Source organism: Sesamum indicum, linkage group LG5, assembly GCF_000512975.1.
Source record: "Sesamum indicum cultivar Zhongzhi No. 13 linkage group LG5, S_indicum_v1.0, whole genome shotgun sequence".
NCBI classification, from domain to species: Eukaryota; Viridiplantae; Streptophyta; class Magnoliopsida; order Lamiales; family Pedaliaceae; genus Sesamum; species Sesamum indicum.
In genome coordinates this window covers 15,439,740-15,459,087 of record NC_026149.1, presented here as the reverse complement: position 1 = coordinate 15,459,087, position 19,348 = coordinate 15,439,740, and the positions used below count along the sequence as shown (strand labels likewise).

The 19,348-nt window shown below is 36.7% G+C and overlaps 1 protein-coding gene across 1 annotated transcript; it reads right to left on the bottom strand.

Annotated features, from left to right (window-relative positions):
• Positions 15,963 to 17,502, bottom strand: LOC105162662 (coumaroyl-CoA:anthocyanidin 3-O-glucoside-6''-O-coumaroyltransferase 2). Its single transcript, XM_011080746.2, has one exon. The coding sequence runs from the start codon at positions 17,490 to 17,492 to the stop codon at positions 16,020 to 16,022; it is 1,473 nt and encodes a 490-aa protein (XP_011079048.2). The 5' UTR covers positions 17,493 to 17,502; the 3' UTR covers positions 15,963 to 16,019.

Below are 19,348 nucleotides of genomic sequence, written 5' to 3'. Positions count from 1 at the left end.
TCAAAGGTGGCACGAGAACAATGGGAAGGTCCGCAGCATCGTACTGGCATCAATGATAGATGATATCCAGAAACAGTACGATAGGCACGATGATGCCAAGTTGCTAATGCTCCGCATGAAAGAGCTTTATGCGGTTCTAGATAGGCATATTTGATATGTCGCCACAAAATTATTTTTCAACACCAAGATGACTAAGAGATCCTCTGTGCAAGCGCATGGGATCAAGATGCTTTCCTCGTGGAAAAGCTCAAGGATCTTCAAGCTGGGCTTGATAATGACACGTACATTGACGTGATCCTCCAGTCACTTCATCCGTTTTACGACCCGTTTGTCGTAAACTACAGCATGAATGGGCTTGAGAAGACCATAAACGAGTTGATTAACATGTTGGTCGAATATGGGGCAACAATCAAAAAGTCTGCGCCGTTGGTGTTGGTCGGGGAGGCTTCGACCTCTAAAGCGAAAGGTAAGGGGGCCAAACGCTGGAAGAGGAAGAAGGGTAAGGCAAATGCCACTGCAAGCGCTTTGTGGGCTCCTATTGCCCCGGTGGGGATAGGCAAAGGTAAAAGGAAGGTGGGTTCTATGTCAATAAGGGCAAATGATATTTGTATGCATTATTAGGAAAAGGGCCATTGGAAGAGGGAGTGCCCCAAGCTCCTCTCCAGTGCAGGTACATTTGTTGTTGAGGTTAACATGATAACTAACTTTGCTTCTTGGGTATTGGATACTCGCGGTGGAGCTCACATTTGCAATGATTTGCAGGTGCTGGAAAGAAGCAGAAAGCTAAGTAAAGACGAGGATGTCCTGAAGCTTGACGATGGCAAGGCTGTGGTTGCTGAAGCTGTAGGGATATTCCGCTTAGCTGTTAGTGATCAAGTTAGGATAGAATTGAAGGATTGCTATTATGTACCTAGTATGATCAAGAATATCATTTCCATTTCATTGTTGGAGAATGATGGTTATGAGTTTATGATCAATAAAAATTATTTTTATTTGATGAAGAATGGTTCTTCACATCTGCTAGGCAAACTTCATACTGGTCTTTATATTCTCCAACAACATGATTTCGTCATGACTGCTCAAAACAAAAGTAAAATGAAAAATCAAGAAAACGTACAGATCTAGCAGTAAGGTTAGGTCACATCTCTCAAGATAGGATTAAAAGGTTGGAGACTCAAAAAATCTAGAGATAGATGATTTGGATCACCTACTAGCCTGCGAGTCTTGTCTGAGATGGAAGATGACCAAGAAGCCTTTTGTAGGACAAAGTACGCTAGCCAGTGGTCTGTTAGATTTGATCCTTTCAGACTTATGTGGGCCACTGAATACATAAGCCAAAGGTGGACTTTCCTACTTCATAACCTTTACCGATGATCACTCATGGTATTGTTATACTTACCTAATGAGATACAAGTCTGAGGCCTTTGGAAGGTTAAAAGAGTTCAGACTGGAAGTTGAAAACCAAACTGGTCGCAAAATTAAAACCGTTCGGTCGGACCGAGGTGGTGAGTATTTAAGTGCGAATTCTTAGATTACCTAAAAGACAATGGAATTCTCTCTCAGTGGACTTCTCCTGGAACGCCACAACTTAACGGGGTCTTTAAAAGGAGGAACCGAACCTTGTTGGACATGGTTCGGTCCATGATGAGTTTTATGGAACTGCCCTTATCCTTCTAGGGATGTGCTCTTGAGATGGCAGCCAAGTTGTTGAACATGGCGCCTTCTAAGACCGTCGCCCAGACACCATATCAGATATGTCACGGCAAGCCTGCGTCCTACAAGTACTTCAGCATGTGGGGTAACCCTGCATGTCAAGAGACTAGTGGGAGATAAACTGAACTCAAGGTCTAGTTTGTGCAGGTTCGTGGGTAATCCTAAGAAAACTGGAGGGGGTATCTATGATCCCTCCGAACAAAAGATTTTTGTCTCGCGAAATCTAGTGTTCTTGGAAAAGGTTTTCTAGCGTATACCTAACGTGAGAATTGCTCCTTGAGGAATCTATTGAGGCAACACCTCAAATGGATGTAGTGATGCATCATCTACGCCTATAGTTCCCACTGACGGTATTCCTGTCCTCTAAAGGTCAACTAGATTGTCCTAACAGCCTGAGAGGTATGGATTTCTGGGTTTGACTGGTCAATTGGATAATGATCTAAAGACCTATGGAGAAGCGATATCGGACATCGATTTGGAAAAATGGGTTGAGGCCATGAAATCTGAGATGGACTCTATGAGTTCAAATAAGGTTTGGACGTTAGTTGACTCACCCGAGGGTGTTAAACCTGTTGGGTGTAAATGGGTCCACAAACATAAGTTTGGAGCTGACGAAAAGCTTACAACCTTTAAGGCCAGGCTTGTAGCGAAAGGGTATACTTAAAGACCTGGGGTCAATCTTGAGGAAACCTATTCGCTTGTAGCCATGGCCATGACCATTCGGATTATGATCGCCATAGCTGCATAGTATGACTATGATATATAGCAGATGGACGTGAAAACGGCTTTCCTTAATGGGTTCGTTAAGGAAGACATCTATATGGATCAACCAGAGGGTTTCACATCTGTTGGAGAAGAGCAAAAGGTCTGCCACCTCCAGAAGTCCATCTATGGTCTCAAATGGGGCTATTATTTCATATAGAACAACTTTGACTCTTGTGTATACAAAAAGGTCAGTGGGAGCTTAGTTGCATTCCTAGTGCTATATGTGGACGACAACTTACTCATTGGTAATGATGTCAAGATTCTAGGTGACACTAAATCATGATTGTCCACACAATTCTCCATGAACGATTTGGGTGAGGCTTCCTACATCCTTGGAATCAAGATTATCTAGGATAGATCTAAAAGGATATTAGGAATGACCCAAACCTCGTATGTTGAGAAAGTCTTGAAGAGATTTAATATGAAAAACTCCAAACGAGGATTCCTTCCCATGAGGCATGAGGTTAAGCTATCCAAGAAGCAGTCTCCAAAGACTGATGAGGAGCTTAGAAAAATATATGACATACCCTATGCATCAGCTGTAGGTAGCATACAGTATGTTGTACAGTGCACAAGGCCAGATGTCGCTTTTGCTTTTAGCGTAACGAGCAGATATCAAGCATGTACCAGTGAGGCTCACTAGACTGCAGTCAAGACCATACTTAAGTACCTGGAAGGACTAAAGATATGTTCTTGGTTTACGATAGTGGGGAGTTAATTCTAAAAGGCTACAGTGACGTTAGCTTTCAGTCTAACGAGGATGAAGCCAAGTCTCAATCAGGGTTTGCATTCAGGCTGAATGATGGTGTAGTGGCTTGAAAAAGTTTCAAGTAGGATACCACAGCGGATTTCACCACTGAAGTTGAGTACATAGCAGCTTCGGAAGAAGCTAAGGAAGCGGTTTGGATGAAAAACTATACCCAAGACCTGGGTATAATGCCTAGCATTGCCGAGCCAATGGTTATCTTTTGTGATAAAAACAGGGCTATAGTGCAAGCGAAGGAACCGAGATCTCATCACAAATTCAAGCACATTCTTAGACGCTACCATTTGCTTAGGGAGATGGTGGGAAGAGGTGACGTTAGGATGGACCAAGACACATTAGCAGAAAATATAATAGATCTATTGACCAAGCCGGTATTGTAGATTGCTCATGCTTAACATCTTGAAAAGATGGGTTGAGAATAAAGCATGATTGGCTTTAAGGTCAAGTAGGAGTTTGTTAGAATAGGTGATCAAAAATCCAATTGAATTGGCCTTTATGTAATCTGTTCTGACAATTTCGGTGTAATTGTAACATTGTTTATGAATAAAGTGAGTATTCATTATCTAGAAATTGTATTTGTTGTGTTGATTATGTTTATAGGCTTAACATCACAACAAAGCCCATAAACCAAATTGTACAACCTATGTAGTTGGGCTGCGCATTGGATGGTGGCCATGAAACCAACTTCTGAATGTTAGGTTTGAAACGTTCCAAGTCGAGAACCTCGAGATCGGGAATCCAGAGTTCTCTAAAATTTCATTGGCGACAGACGTTGGATGTTTATGCAATGTTAGTACGTGGTTGACAAAGTTGTCCAGCCAACTGAACTGACTCGCAGGAAGTCATTATATGGAAGCTTGGAGGCTTGGACAGTATTAGATCTTCCTGGCTCTGATAGTACGGCATTAGTCCTTAGACTTGAGGAACCATGGCAGTTGCATGCATATGATGGTTGTATATTCAATTTGACGAAAGATGACTGTATCTTGGATGTGGTCATTACAAGTCCTGTTCAGTGCAATTAGAATATGTAGTGAGGACGATGGGTTCCAAGACAGAATCTGTCACCTGTCAGTATATGACAGTCGAGTCTCCTATGCGCTTTGAGATGGTTGGTGCTCTTAGTATTAGTTGCCACAGCGATTGATTGAGTAGGGAATGGTTTTCCAGATCGATCAATAGAGCAAACGCATCTCGAGTTATCGAGCATAGTATCTAGTTCAGGATGAAAACCAACGCCCAATTCCATGCCCTAGACTTAAATAGGGAGACGGATGATGGAAGGACCATACCCTTATAATACTCGAGAGCCTAAATATTCATGCCAACGTTCACCTAATCTCTAGTGCCATGGACCGTTGCTAGACGGCCATCCATGGTGACAGAAATTTCTGATTAATGGTTAGTTGAAAATAAATTAATTAAATTAGATTTAATTAATCATTGTGTTGGACACAAGTCCAAGTCCAGCTAAGGGTGAACCTAAGAATCACACACAAATCACTATGAAATTGATGGAATTAATTCAAGAAGAAATGAATTAATTTAATTGGATTAAACTAATTCAAAGAGAATATATATAAATGATTAGATCATTTATTTAGCAAACCATTTGATGGATGACTCAAGAATTAATTAATTTTTGGGCTTAACACCTTTAAATTAATTGAATTAATTCATTGGGTTAGGCTTAATTAATTTATTGGATCAATTAATTAGTATTTGAGTTTAGATTTATTTAATTGGATTAAATGAATAAATGGACTATGGTTGGGCTTGATTTAATTTGATTAAATCGAGCCCGATGCATATTTGAAGTCCAAGCCCATTTGAGGGTGGTTGCAGTAAGTTAAGAAGGAGTTGAGACTGCTCACCATGATGAACATGATGAAGGAGTTATTTCATTATGGTTGGAGGTTATATGAATATGGTTCTATATGTTGTCTTGGAGGCAAACTTAGTAGTTATTGAATTTTGAATTGAATTGTATGTGATATACAAAAGTACACACATATCCATCATAACCATGACAAAAGCCACGAATTTTCTCTCTATTTTCTCTCAAAAATATTCTCCTTTTGGTTCTATTTTGAATTGGATTCAAATTAGAACACAAAACAATCCAAAAGCACTAAACAATAATGTTCTGTTTGGAGTTTTTTTCTTCTTGGTTCTTTGTTCTTCTTGGAACACCCCTTTGAACCGGTTTTTAAAATTTTTATTCCACGCTTCTATCGCATTCCCGGGCCATACCAATTCTTTCAACATCAGGCTTAGTGCACCGAACAATATTTCCATGCTGCAAAGACGTAAGGGATGTCAAACATCTAAGCTTCTCATCAGTCTACCACGTTTGAATCTTGGATATCTTATCCCTAGATAGGAATCCAATTCCTATATGGAGAATTTTATGAAAAATCTTCACGTTTCATATTTCCACAACGTCTTTCTATCATTCCAAATAATCAAAAATGGTTTTAACATCTAAAACACTAGAAACATAATTGAGCTCCCACTAACCTTCAACCTTGTTTTTGACCGAGTCATATACCTCATCAACTTGTCAGAACAAGTATTCTAGATACAGGACTTTCAAATCTATCATTCCAAATCGTAGGGTTTGTCTCTGTAACCAGTTGTTCTCCACCTCAAGTCTAATTTCTCTTAACTCCTTAGAAGTCCTTAGACTTGTGAACCCTCTACCAGTGTTTGTGTATTTAGTGATTTACAGATGTCTATTTTGGATCAAATCCAATAGATCATTTTTTACAAGCATTCTTTGTCCCACAAAGTGCTTTCATTGCTTTCTTCCTTCTCAGGAAGGATTCATAAGTTAGTAAATTCAAATCATCTAGTGCTAGACTCTTTGAACCTACCAACCTACTCATTTGAACTAGAGGGATATGGCGTAGCTCATGCACGCCATTCTCGGTAAGTTTTGTTCTTGACTGTCCATTTTAGTCATTTATTTTGCGCGTGCATAATCCAATTATGACATGAAGTACGATAATTTAATAAATCAGCAGACTCAAAAGAATCTTTTATTGATCAAATTTGTACTCTACTTTGTCCAATAATTGACTAACAACTTGATCATGCTGGGTTATATAATTGTATACTATTTTTTACATGAATACTAATGGTTAAGTTTATTTTGTCTTATTGCTTTTGTAGTAATGGCCTCGCCATCCGCTCGCTTTAAGACTATATTTCTAGCATTCTGTTCCTTTTCATTTTTGCAAACCATTTGTAGAAATGCGCTTCGAGAGCAATTGTCCAACACTTTGAAAATATAAATAGTAGTCATGTTTGCTCAACAAATGCCATGGCTCGGGTGAAGGGGAGTTCACAATACTTCCTCTTCCAATCCCCTTTGCCAATTTTATGCAAACATCATATGTAAATTTTGATTGCCGAACTATTTTTTCATTTTTCTTTTACTCCTGCACATCAAGGCGACATGAGCACTCAAAGTGTCTGTAGCGGATGACTTTGCTTCATCCTTCTTTCTCGTTCGACGCCTGAAGTCCTTGCCTTTCGCTTTTGAGGTCAAAAGCCCCAAATCCAATACCGATAGTCCAACCGTAGCCTCGTATTGGTCCAACCATTTTTTATCAACTAATGAATGGTCTCTTTAAGCTCATTTAGAGTTCATGATAAGTAGGTTGAAGGGAGGGATGAAGTGAATGAACGGCTATGTCAAACGTACATCCAATTTCAAGATCAACATTGAGGCCATCAAGCTTCTCCATAATGGATAACATCTTAACCCGATGTTCATGTACAGACTACCTTCAGTCATCTTGGCTTCAAAAAATGCTTCCGTTGCGACATATCCAATATGTTGGTTCAGTGCCGCATAAATTTGATTTAGGTGGAGCATTATTGAGCCAATAACGTCCAGCTTATCATACTGTTCATGGTAGAGAAGCAGGTATAACATTGTGGACCTTACGATTTTTCTTATGTCTTAATCCCGAATGTCAAGCATTTTTTAAGTGAGGACTCCTTTTTCAAGTCCGTTGGGCGTTTCCATGACATAAATCAGGTTAAAAAATCGAGGACAATCCGTCAATTTTTTGCATCCAATTTAATTAATTGTATTCCATTAAATAAATCTCAAAAAAATAGAATTGGAAAACGGATCTAAGACATGCATTGAAAACACAGAGCATAAACAATAAGTAGATTATAGCAATATTGAGTTTGAGTTAAGACTCGGTGTATTAGTCGTTAACACCTCCCACTATTTCTACAAAATCCCATCACTCGCTAGTGGGGTTTTAGAAAATCCTTTTCTAGTGGGCTTGGGATACACAAGATCAATTTACCATGCCCCACTTTTATGATTCACATGGAAAAGATCTTGTGGTAGGCAACCGATGTCATTCTCATTTAAATTAGACTCCCAAGATGTTTGCCTCACTTCTTCACATGATCTCGAAGACTCAAAGTGAATCATGCTACTCGGTGTTAAACCCGACTCATCAATCAAATCACACCTCAATTGATGCCCGCCACAACTCGTGAGACAGGGAAACAACGAGCGTATTCCTTTGTTCATAATAATATGCAAGTTGCTTTCTATTCCAAATGTGCCACGAATCAGAGACAACATTTGGATAGCAGTAGCTTCCTGATGTTATTGTTATGGATGGAAGGTGATAGGAACACCGAGGGCGTCCAACAAGCAAAAAAAATTCAAGATCCAATGAATTTAACCATTGGAAGTGGGCCAATAACAAGAGAAAGGTTGAAGAGAATGCAAGAAGTAATTCAAGCCCAAATAACAAGAGAAAGGTTGAAGAGAATGCAAGAAGTAATTCAAGCCCAATCCAACTTAGTCTTTGCTAATGGGACCAAGTCACAATCGGAGACCCAACATGTGAACTTAATTTCATTAATTCAAGCCCAAGGAAACCCAAAATAGGAGCCCAACTCGTCCAAGTGCAGCCATGTGGTCAAAGGAGACCTTTCAAATACATTCAAAGTGCATTTATACACCAATTTTCGGATTCACATGATCATGCATGGGTTTTACTCGTTTTTTACCAGGAATGCTTAGTTTTTAGTTATTTTTGAACAAGTATTGAATGTACGTCTACCAAGGAGTCACTTGGGGATATGAAAGGTTAATTTGGAAGTGTTTTAGGCCTATAAAAGGCTCATACCAGCCATGCATGTGGGATACAATCGAATTATTCAAGAATTGATCTAGTTTATAAAATATTGAGTGTTTTCTTACTTTGGAGAGTTATATATTGTTTTAGCTTTGGCGAAACCTTTGCTTTGTCAATCTAGTCTATTAGATTGGTGATTCAATTTCATAAAGCCTCCAATTCGTGCTCGACCCAAGTGTGTCATTGTGTGGATTGGTTTACTCGTGCTCGTGGTTGGTTGAATATTCTAAGTAGTAGGTCACGTTCATATAACGTGGTTTGCTATTTACATTCCTCAGGTCACGGACCACTTTATCCATTTCTAGCCTACCCCGTAAAGATCGGACCACCCATGGTCGATACCATATCAGAAACCCTGGACAGATCGAAATGCCATTTCGATCCAAGTCTATTATGGGCTTAATATTTAATTTGTGTACAGCTCAACCCATCAACCGAATCACACCTCAACTGTCGCTTCCCACGACTCATGAGATAGGAAAATAGTGAGCGTGTTCCTTTGTTTACAATGATGACTCAACTTTCCTCTATTCCAAGTGTGCCACTACCCCCACAACTCGAGAGACCATACTTGGGTAGTGACAGCTTCCCACCATATTATTATGGATGGAAACCTTGGACAGATCAAACCATTTTGATCCAAATCCATTTTGGGCCCTAACACATTAACTTGGTTCAACAAAGTGATAGTTAATGTTTGAGTTGTTTGACCGAGACTCATCACATAATTATGTTGCATGCATGGCATCAAGTGCTAAAGCAATAAATAAATCACCACATGCAACGCAGTTAAGCATACCCCTGTGGGATGATCACGAGCCCAACCTATGCGACTCATTCAACCCACAGTGAGTCATTGGTCAGTCTAAAGTGGTCCTATGCTATTACAAAAGCAATTTACCCATCAATATGTAGATGGGCCTTGTAACTTTTTTGTGGGCCTCCTCCTTCGTGGATCTTCTTCTCCATGGGCTTGGTTTAAAATGAAAAAAATCTCACCTCCTATACTACTCACATTACATCTTAAAATGAAATCCCAATCAGAAGTCGGGGCAAGTACATAAGGAGGGAGATAGTAAGCCTTTTTATTCCAAGGCTAAAAACGAAAGGGAGAGAGAAGATAGCATTCCAACCATAAACATAAACATACAAGAGGTCGTGGGCTTCGTGACCATCCATCCATACATTTCATAATATACATCCCATATAATATCACAATCTATGATATCCAATATCACAAAATTAATCATACAAAGAAAACACAAGTTCGAAATTTGCAATCAAAAGGATGATAAAAAATATGTGCACTCGATGCACATAATAAATTCAATTAATTATGGAAATTTACTTTTTCTAGAAAAATCCAATTTTATCTAGAAATTAAAACCATCATAATTAATAATGAAGAAAAATTTTAGAAAATTAAATTTTTGAAATCGGCAAAAAAATGGCCCAGCCGTCGGCCGTCGACCCTGCAGCGCGTTGGCCCCTCTGCAATTTTTCTCCTTTTCTGTGTTCAATATAAAACAGCAAAAATAAAGAATAAACCCAGAAAATTCTAAATTTTCATATGCTTTGATCATCCAGAAATTTACAAAATGAAGGAGCTATTTTCATCATATAACTACTAAATGAAAAGCGATAAAAGCATGCTTCAAAAGCCATAAAGCACGTTGACGTGCAAATTATACATAACCATCGGCCCTACATCGAACCGTGCTTTGATAGTACTTGAAGGATCAAACGCGTGGTACGGCCCGAGAACGTGCTTGCGGAAGCGGTAAATAAAAATGCATATAAAAATTTAAAGCAGAAATTAAACGAATCCAAGGGGTGTACCCTTGGAATTCCCCGGCATTCAGTGTACTTAAAATGAAACAAACATGGGGCTGATGCAAAATCACGAAAACCAAAAAAATAAAAGGGTGAAACACGATACCTTCGATTTTCACGCTCGCTTGAAATACTCCTCACTTGAGGCTCCAACACAGGAACTCTCTAATTCGTCCACACCACATCGGAGTCTAGATCTCTATGTCCTCTTTGTTAGAAGAGAAGGAGAGAAAGAAAGAACACACCAACTGTGTTAAGAGAGAGGGGCGGTCAAATGCTCCCTTTGGAAGATTGGGGAATTTTTTTTTATGTTTAATGAAGATCATAATTATTTTCAAAATAATTATATTTCATATATATATATATATATCTTGTTTGATAAATAAGAATGTTTCTAAATACATTCTTTTATCTACAAGGTATATTTCTCTTTATTCCCAATAAAGAGATCCCAAAAAATGGCTAGAATTGCACTTTCCAAAATTAGAATTTGCTAGCTATTTATTTCCTTTCATAGAATTTTTCATGGGCTCAAAATAATTGGGCTTGACCTATTTTTACGCTTATAAATAAAAGCCCAATTAAATTTTATTTAAATCCAATCTAATTGCGCCCAACTAGTATTTCATCTAATTAAATAGATATACCCAAATTATCCTTATTTAATAAGATTCAACTTATTAAATTATAAGAAAAAATCCATTCAAAATTAATGCCATTGATTTATTCTTGGACCCTTTCCATCCAATGGATCTTTCTTTGTAAGTAATCCAATTACTTGTGGAAGTAATTCCAAATTAATTCCTTCTTCCTTTTCGATGATTTGTGTGTGACTCTTTAGATTCACCTTTCAGCTAGACTTAGGCTAGTGTCTAACACTATAATTAATTAAATTAAATTTAATTAATAATTCTTTATTAACCTTTAATCAAAAAAGCCTGTCACTATGTGTGGCCATCTAACAACGGTCCATGGCACTAGAGTCTAAGTGAATTTTGTGTGAACATTTAGGCTCTCGAGTCCATACGGGTACGGTCCTTCCGTCTATCGTCTCCCAGCCTTAGTCTAGGGCATGAATTTAGGTGGTTCATATACTGGACTAAGAGTCTATGCTTAATACTTGAAATCACGTTACGCCAAGTTTCTCGACAAAGGAACCTCTTTTTTCTATTCGATCAACGACTGTGGCCACAGATTCATAAAGCGTGAATGCATCTACAAGTGCATAGGAGATACCTCTATCACATACTGAAGGGGAGGAATCCTCTTCTTGTAACTTACCATCCTTGCTATATACTCTGACTGCACTGGACAAAGCTTATGATGATCATGTCTGTGACACAATCACCTCTCGGGCAGATCCAAGATACAGTCATCGTATGTACATGACTAGTCTCCTCAATGTTCTTCTCTGTGTCAATAGTATCCCTATCAACTCTATTAGTAGCACTAGTTGTTTGGTCCTCACTTTGCATTACTGGACTAGTTGAATCGGCTATAGAAAAAGAAGTATTTGCTGATATATTCATATCTGAACATTGAGAAGGAAATACTTATTGCCTTGAAGTTTGCTAGAGAAATTATTATCATTAAAAAATAACCATAAATGCATATCCAAAGACATTATATTCATAAATGCTTGCCAATGATTTTGGATGCTCCAAAATCTAATTAGCAAGCAAATATGTAGACTTGGCTTTGTTGTGAGCAGAGTAATCATTTAATTCTGTATGCTTGCCAATGATTTTGGATGCTCCAAAATCGTTTTAGCAAGCAAATGATTACAAAATCTAATTAGCAAGCAAAATCTAATTACAGAAGTCGGCAATCAACTAATCTGTTACAGAAGCATGCTGAAACATAATCAGGTACAAGGGTATATAATTTGACAATATCAAAATACATAATCAGGTATGCTGAAGCTGAAACATGCAATAACAGAAACAACCCAGCATCTTCAAATACTAATAGTTGTGGAGATAGTGCTTGACCAAAAGAAATGACCAACATGTAGGTACTAGCTCTCTTCTTAATCAACTTGCATTTGCGAATTACACAAGCAATAACATCAGAATTGAAATTGCAGCACATTACTGATATCATAGACATAGGCTCTTCCCCTCTCTGACTTGAATAAATATGATCAAGACATCATATAATCTCGAACTTACTAAACCCAACACATTTAGCTGTGTTCTTGAAGTTACCAATTATTAGCTAACCAAATTCTCTGGAATATAATAATAGCAATAGATACATCTTTACGGAGTATTATATATAGCATATAACAACAATCCCAGTACAAAGATAGGTCATACAAACATATATATCTTCCATTCCCGCATTACAAAAGGCAAATAATCCACAAAAGTGAGAAGTAGGTGTTGAATAACTCAAACTAAAACTTAAGTAAAACTCAAACTTACCGAAGAACAACTCCAAGTAATTGAACGAAGCCGCACTCGTCGTCGTCGGTGTCCTCGTTGCCGACTCCTTTGTTGTTGCCGTGAATTTGGGGGCTAGGGTTCTAAGGGATGGGTTTGCCGTTTGGGGGGAAGAAATAAGGGAAGGAAAAAGAACGAGATAGCATGAGAAAGAGAGATCAAGAAAGAAAAAGGAAGAACAAACGGGAAAAAGAGAGAGAAAGAGGGTTTTTAACTTTTTATTATTATTAACATTATTATTATTATTGATATTATTATTATTATTAATTTATTATCATTATTATTATTATTATTATTATTATTGCTTTAAATCATGAGATCGAATCATAAAATTTTACATATATATAGTTAATTATGTTCATACCGTCTAATATGATCTGATTGACGCAGTCTTGTTCTTGTATATATTTAAATTTCATTTGAATCGGGTGCCCCGAATTTTAAAATTTCATAATTATTGATTAAACTTTTTTAATCTCATTATATATATAATAAAATAATAATTAGAATTGTTCAACCATCATCATCATCATTATTATTATTATTATTATTTTAAATAATAAAATCGAATCATCAAATTTTTACATAGATATAGTTGAAATTAATATATGTTAACAATTTGCAAAATTTATATATTTATAAATGTTAGTATAACATTGATCTAACTATCATCTTACATTGTTGAAAAACATGGATTAATCTGGCCATCAAAATTCAGATCTGACCGTTAGATATGATAAAACTTACAATAAAATACATTTGGTAAAGTTTTAGATTTATTGGATATACGGATGTTGAGATATCATACTTGAAACATAAGAGTAATCATTCAAGACGGTGTATCGTTGAATCAGACCATGTGATTTTAAATCATACCGTCGGATATGATCTAATGGGCACAGTCTTGTATATATTTAAATTTCTTATGAATCAGTTGCCCGGATTTTAAGATATCGTACTTATTGATTAAATTTTTTAATCTCATTATATATATATATAATAAAATAATAATTAGAATTGTTCAACCACCACCATCATCATCATCATCATTATTATTGTTGTTGTTATTATTATTATTATAATTTTTAGATTAATTCATAGGAATTACTAAATTTTGACATAAATTTATAAATAATAAAAAATTATAAGTGAATTACTTATCTCCATCCATGGCTCATTGGCTCCTTCTATTCGGCTGATCGATGCACTTATCGGCTGAGGCTTTGCAGGATTTCCCACCAATTCCTTAGATCCCTAGTCTTAGAGCTAAAGGAAGTCCTATACTGATTAAATTTATTTTTGTATAAAGATTAAATATATAAATAAAAGTACCATAATTTATTATTATTCAAAATAAAATATATGGTATTGATTAATAATTATAATATACGGTCAATTTAGATTATAAAACTGATCAAATATTAAATATAAAATTAAATATATAAAAAAATTAAAAAATATATATATAAAAAAAATCACCAGCGTGAACAACTCGACTATTCGAGCTCGCGAGCCGGCTCGACTCATCTGCCACCCCTACATGGGTTATTAAGTGGTCTGTTGGCATCCATTGTGACGTTAAAAGCAATGCTTAATGTAATTTGGTAAGCACAATAGACACACGCGCTAAACACGAATATTTACCATATTCGGCAAGACAATATTACTTAAATAAAGATTGTTTGAATGGTTCTCAAAACTGCCAATCTTATTGACTTGTGGTCACCTATTCCAACAAATGCAAGATTGCCGGTTCAAACAAAACAAACGAAAGAGGTAAGATCTCATTTAAATACCACTTGTTGTTTGTTTCTATAATCTATAGCTTTGTATATTGGGATTCGTTATTTTATTTACTTTTAAATCCATATACTATATCAAACGCCCAGGAACACTAAGGGTACACCCCTTGGTTGGTCGTAGAATAATTTTATTTTTATCATTTATTATTTTTTTCACTTGCTTCCTGTAGTGCGTTCCTAAGCCGATCCGCTTGTCTCTTCATAATGGGCCTGGAAGGTCCTAGGATCATGATCCTCCTAGCTGGAGCTGGGGATTCCCCTAGCATCTCCTGCAAGGCCTGGTAGTTGTCGGTTGTTTCCATGGCTTTCTGTTTGTTTGTTGCATTGATGGGTGTTTCCATTGCTACTCATGTCTTCAACTCTGTTTTCTCACAAACGACGCTAATTTGATGCTTGCAAAAATAGCACGGGGCCCACTAGATTGGGTACTATTGTTCAAAGCTTGGGCTGAAACGTTTATGGATCTTGGGAAGGGGACTTGTAAAAACACACATTAGCACTCTGGTGCCCAAGTTAGTATTGAATTTGAAGTGAAATAAAGGAAGAAAGTAAATAATTGCAATAGAAAATTGAGATATGTTGAATGAGCTTTAAGAAGAATGTGAGAATTCGTGATAAGATGCTTGAAGAATGCTTATATAGTCCGAGAGTCATACCCCATTTGGAAGACCAAACCTGTATAATAGGGGAGTACCCTCGTCTGTTGGAGGTTTATCCCACTTTCCTAGATTTTTGTGAAGATTAGTTGTGGTAGCCGGATAAGTAGTAAATTATCCTTATTCGTAACTGGATGCATCTAATGGGAGTCTCCTTCACTCTAGGGAGACCCCTCACCTCCAAGGAGTCCTAGATACTAGGCAGTCCTAGTTGCTAGGGAGACCTTCATTTATATATCATCTTCTAGGGCTGACGTGGTTTGAGGTGGCGGCTCATTGGTGGGCCAGTTGTACACCACGTAGGAGAGGGAGTTGTCAGGTTTTGGGTCTTTTTGGGCCAATCGTTCTTATTGGGTAATGACCATGGGCTGAATCTGAGGTTTCTTGGGTCTCGATCCTCCTTCTTAGGCCTCCTGGTTATACAGGCCACTTGGGGTAGTATATTCAGAATCAAGGGTTGGGTCGTCCCAAGCCTTCCTGCTATCTTTGATTAGGCCACCCTAGTAGTGCACATCAGGTATGTTAATTTTTTTAAAATTGAATAATTATTTTAAACTTCCCCACTCATCATGATTTTTCATAACTACTTTTTGATAGTTATTTTTTTTCTCATTTATTTTCATCTTATATATATATATATATATCTTTACAAACATATACTATCTTTTATATTTTAAGTAATTTTTAACTCTATAAAAAAATAAATACTATAATTTTAAAAATATTTTTATAAAAATTATGCACATTTATATAAAATATGGCACATTTAAGAGTATAAAACATCCTAAAAGACCAACATGGAGTTCGTACAATGCTGCATTTAGTTTTATTCCACCAAATCAGGAGAAACTCAATAATCATTAACAATGGATACTAAAGGAATTCATTCCTTTAATGAAGAAACTACTAAACACATCCATTTTAGACCTAGGGAGAGCCAACCCGATTTCAATGGCTCCAACAACCTCTCTACCTTCACAAAGAGATATTACACCTGTGGTATCAATTGACACTTCTTCAATCTTCACGGGTCTCCCCCACCCAAAATCCAACCCATATACATCCAACTTCGGCGACCCGGTTACCATTACATGGAGCTCCGATTCACGTATGACCTTCCACTCCGAGATCCAACTCTTGGCTCCACCCAGCATATCTCCGTTCAACTTCTTGATTGTGTCCCCTATGGCTTTTGCAGCATAAACCACTCCATTTTCTCCCATTAACTCTTTTCTAGTAGCTGACGATCGCCCGAATCCGACACAGTTACCCACATAGGTATTAGGGACCGTATAATGCAATCGTGTAATCCCACCAGCAATGAAACCAAAATAATGAACGATTTCACCACAGTCGTCTTCACAAGTGAATTGATGAGTTTTCATCCAGCAAGCCCATATGAACGCGCAAGTGAGGACATAAGGTGATAGGAGCAATTGGCTCGACCCGAATAACATCCCGGATCGGGTCAAGATCCATATCTTGATTTTCTCCATTTCATGTGGACGCAACACGAATGTGGCTCTTGAAAAATCGTGTTTTGACCCATTAGCCTTATTAATATTTTCCATTTTTTGTGAATTCTTCAATTTCGACCACTCTTTGAGTAGAGTTGACTCAAGCCCACCTGGATCTGTTATCACTGCCCTATCATGGAAGGTCACCGACCCGTCAGCCCCGCAAACCCCACCGGTTTTGGTAAGTTCACCCCACTTCTTCAAGAAATTGTTGAATGTCCTCCCATCGGCTACTACGTGGCGAAGCGCGAAGCCCATGCAAACCCCAGCTTCAGGGAACACTGTAATCTGAACGGCTAGAAGTTGCTGCTTTGAACCTACTCCGGTACTCCTCAAAACAGGAACAAGACACTTGAGATCTCGAGCCAATTTTGGGTGGTTGCCGGTGAGATTCTTGAAATCTCCGGCGTCAGCAGCCGTGGCCTCAACAATTGTCAGGAAAATGGAGTCGTCTCCGGTGTATTCAAGACGGGGCGGCATGGAGGACAGTGGCGGCGTTACCAACTTCCCGGAGAGGGGGAAGAAGTGTTGGAGAGTGAGGGAGAGAGCGTTTTCGAGGTTGGGAAGGATGGTTTGTATGAACTCGGCTGTGGAGACGGGCAAGTCATAGAAGAAGAGGGGTTGACTTGGGGAGAAGAGAAGCCAAGGTATGTCGAGAAAGGTGAGAGGCAGAGAGGTCGCTGTCACAGTTCGCGGCGGCGGAGAGATGAGGCGGCGTTCCACCACCGTGACTTGGGTGGAGGAAGTCATTCTCAGGGTGGTGGTGAATGGTGATGGTGAAATGGCGGGTATCTTCTTAATATACTGCAATGGCATCCATCATTGTCTAAGCAATAATGGTACGTAGGGCAAGTTTGGCACGTTGCATAAATTATTTTTGGGCATAATAAAATTTGTATAATTTCAATTAATTCCATCAATATTATGAGTAAGAACACGTTTCTAAAATTATTTATAAAATATATACGGATTACTCATCAGTATAATTCTCATTTTAACTAAAAAATTTGAATTCATAATTATTAAATTAAAAACGATTCGTCTTTTTTCAACTGTGCTCTCCACAAGCATTGTCGCATTGTGCGAAACTTTCAAAGCATACATTGTTATTTTTGGTAAAATTTTTCTTGAATTAAGTTCGATCAGACCAAATTAATTACATAATATATATAATAAATATATTACACTTGTTATATAATTAATTTAAAATTTATCAAATTGAGTCGATTCTAAAATTTCCCTTATTTTTGTATTTGTAGTAATGATGAGGGAAATTGAAAGCGTGCATGGTTATAGAAAGTAAAATAAGTAATAAAGGATGGGGCCAATTGAGTTGGCTTTTGTACTGGCGTCCTGTCTGAAGCACGATTTTGGCGTGTATTAGGTGCGACCGTGCGATGATGATAAGGTATCATTGCCGTCAGCTATGGAACATTCACAATAGATAAGTAGGGAAATCTGCTTATTCTTAAACTAAAAATATCAAATAGGAGAAATAAGATTTGTTGGGAGTAAATGTTTAATTAAATTATAGTAATATTATCTATTAATTTATTTAATTTGATGTTTTTATATTCAGAAAACGATTAAGACATTTTCTGACTTATTTGCTCAACGAATAAAAAATTGTCAATTGATTAAACGTTGTGCCGACATAAAAAATGATTATATTATGATGAGACTTAAAATTATTATGTAGTTAAATATATTTTATTGATAATTTTAAAATTATCCCTAACTAATGATATTTTATCAGTAACAGCATAATAACGTACAAATACCTGTCAAGAATTGGGTGAATAACAATTTACCTCATTCTGTTAATTCAAATTAGCAAATTATCTCTCTATGAAAAAAAGTAGCAATTTATTTTTTATGCTTTTTAAAATGAAACAATTTACCTCTCTGTTTAAGGAAGTAAAGACAGGGAGGTAAATTGTTTCATTTTAAAAAATATAGAAAGATAAATTGTTGTATTTTAAAAAATACAGAAAGGTATATTATTTTTTTTTTCAAGAAAAAATAATTTATTCATTTGTAATATTAGAAATGAGTTGTTTATATTTTCCCTCAAAAATTTGGTTACAGCAAATGCATAATAATACAAAAAAGGGTCAATTACACTTTTTACCCCTTCAGTATACATTCGCATTCGCCCCACTAATGACTGAAAAGTAATCAAAACCCCATGCAAAAATAAAAAAATAAAAAAATAAAAAAAAGTTAACATTTACAGAAGAAAAACACCCTTTCTATTTACATTCTATAAGATCTTTTTATTACCTCTTTAAAATATGTTTAACACCAATTTTTTCCATTAACTAATTTTTAGTGATTTTGAATTCTTATTTGAAGAAAATAATATTTAAAATTTATCATTTTGTGTAATTTTATAAAAATAAACTTTGATGCTCCTTAAAATTATATATTTATATTCAATTACATGAATAAAATATTAATATAAATCATATCATTACTCACAAAATTAGTATATATTATGTTATTATTTTACAATATATATAAGCTCGATATAATTTCACTATAAAAAAAATTCGATATGTGAACGGGTGACATCCATTACAAATTGGAATGTCTTTGTAAAATTTTTGTAATAAATCATTAATAATGACATCATATAGCCGTTATGTTGAATTATCGTGTTTTTGTACCGG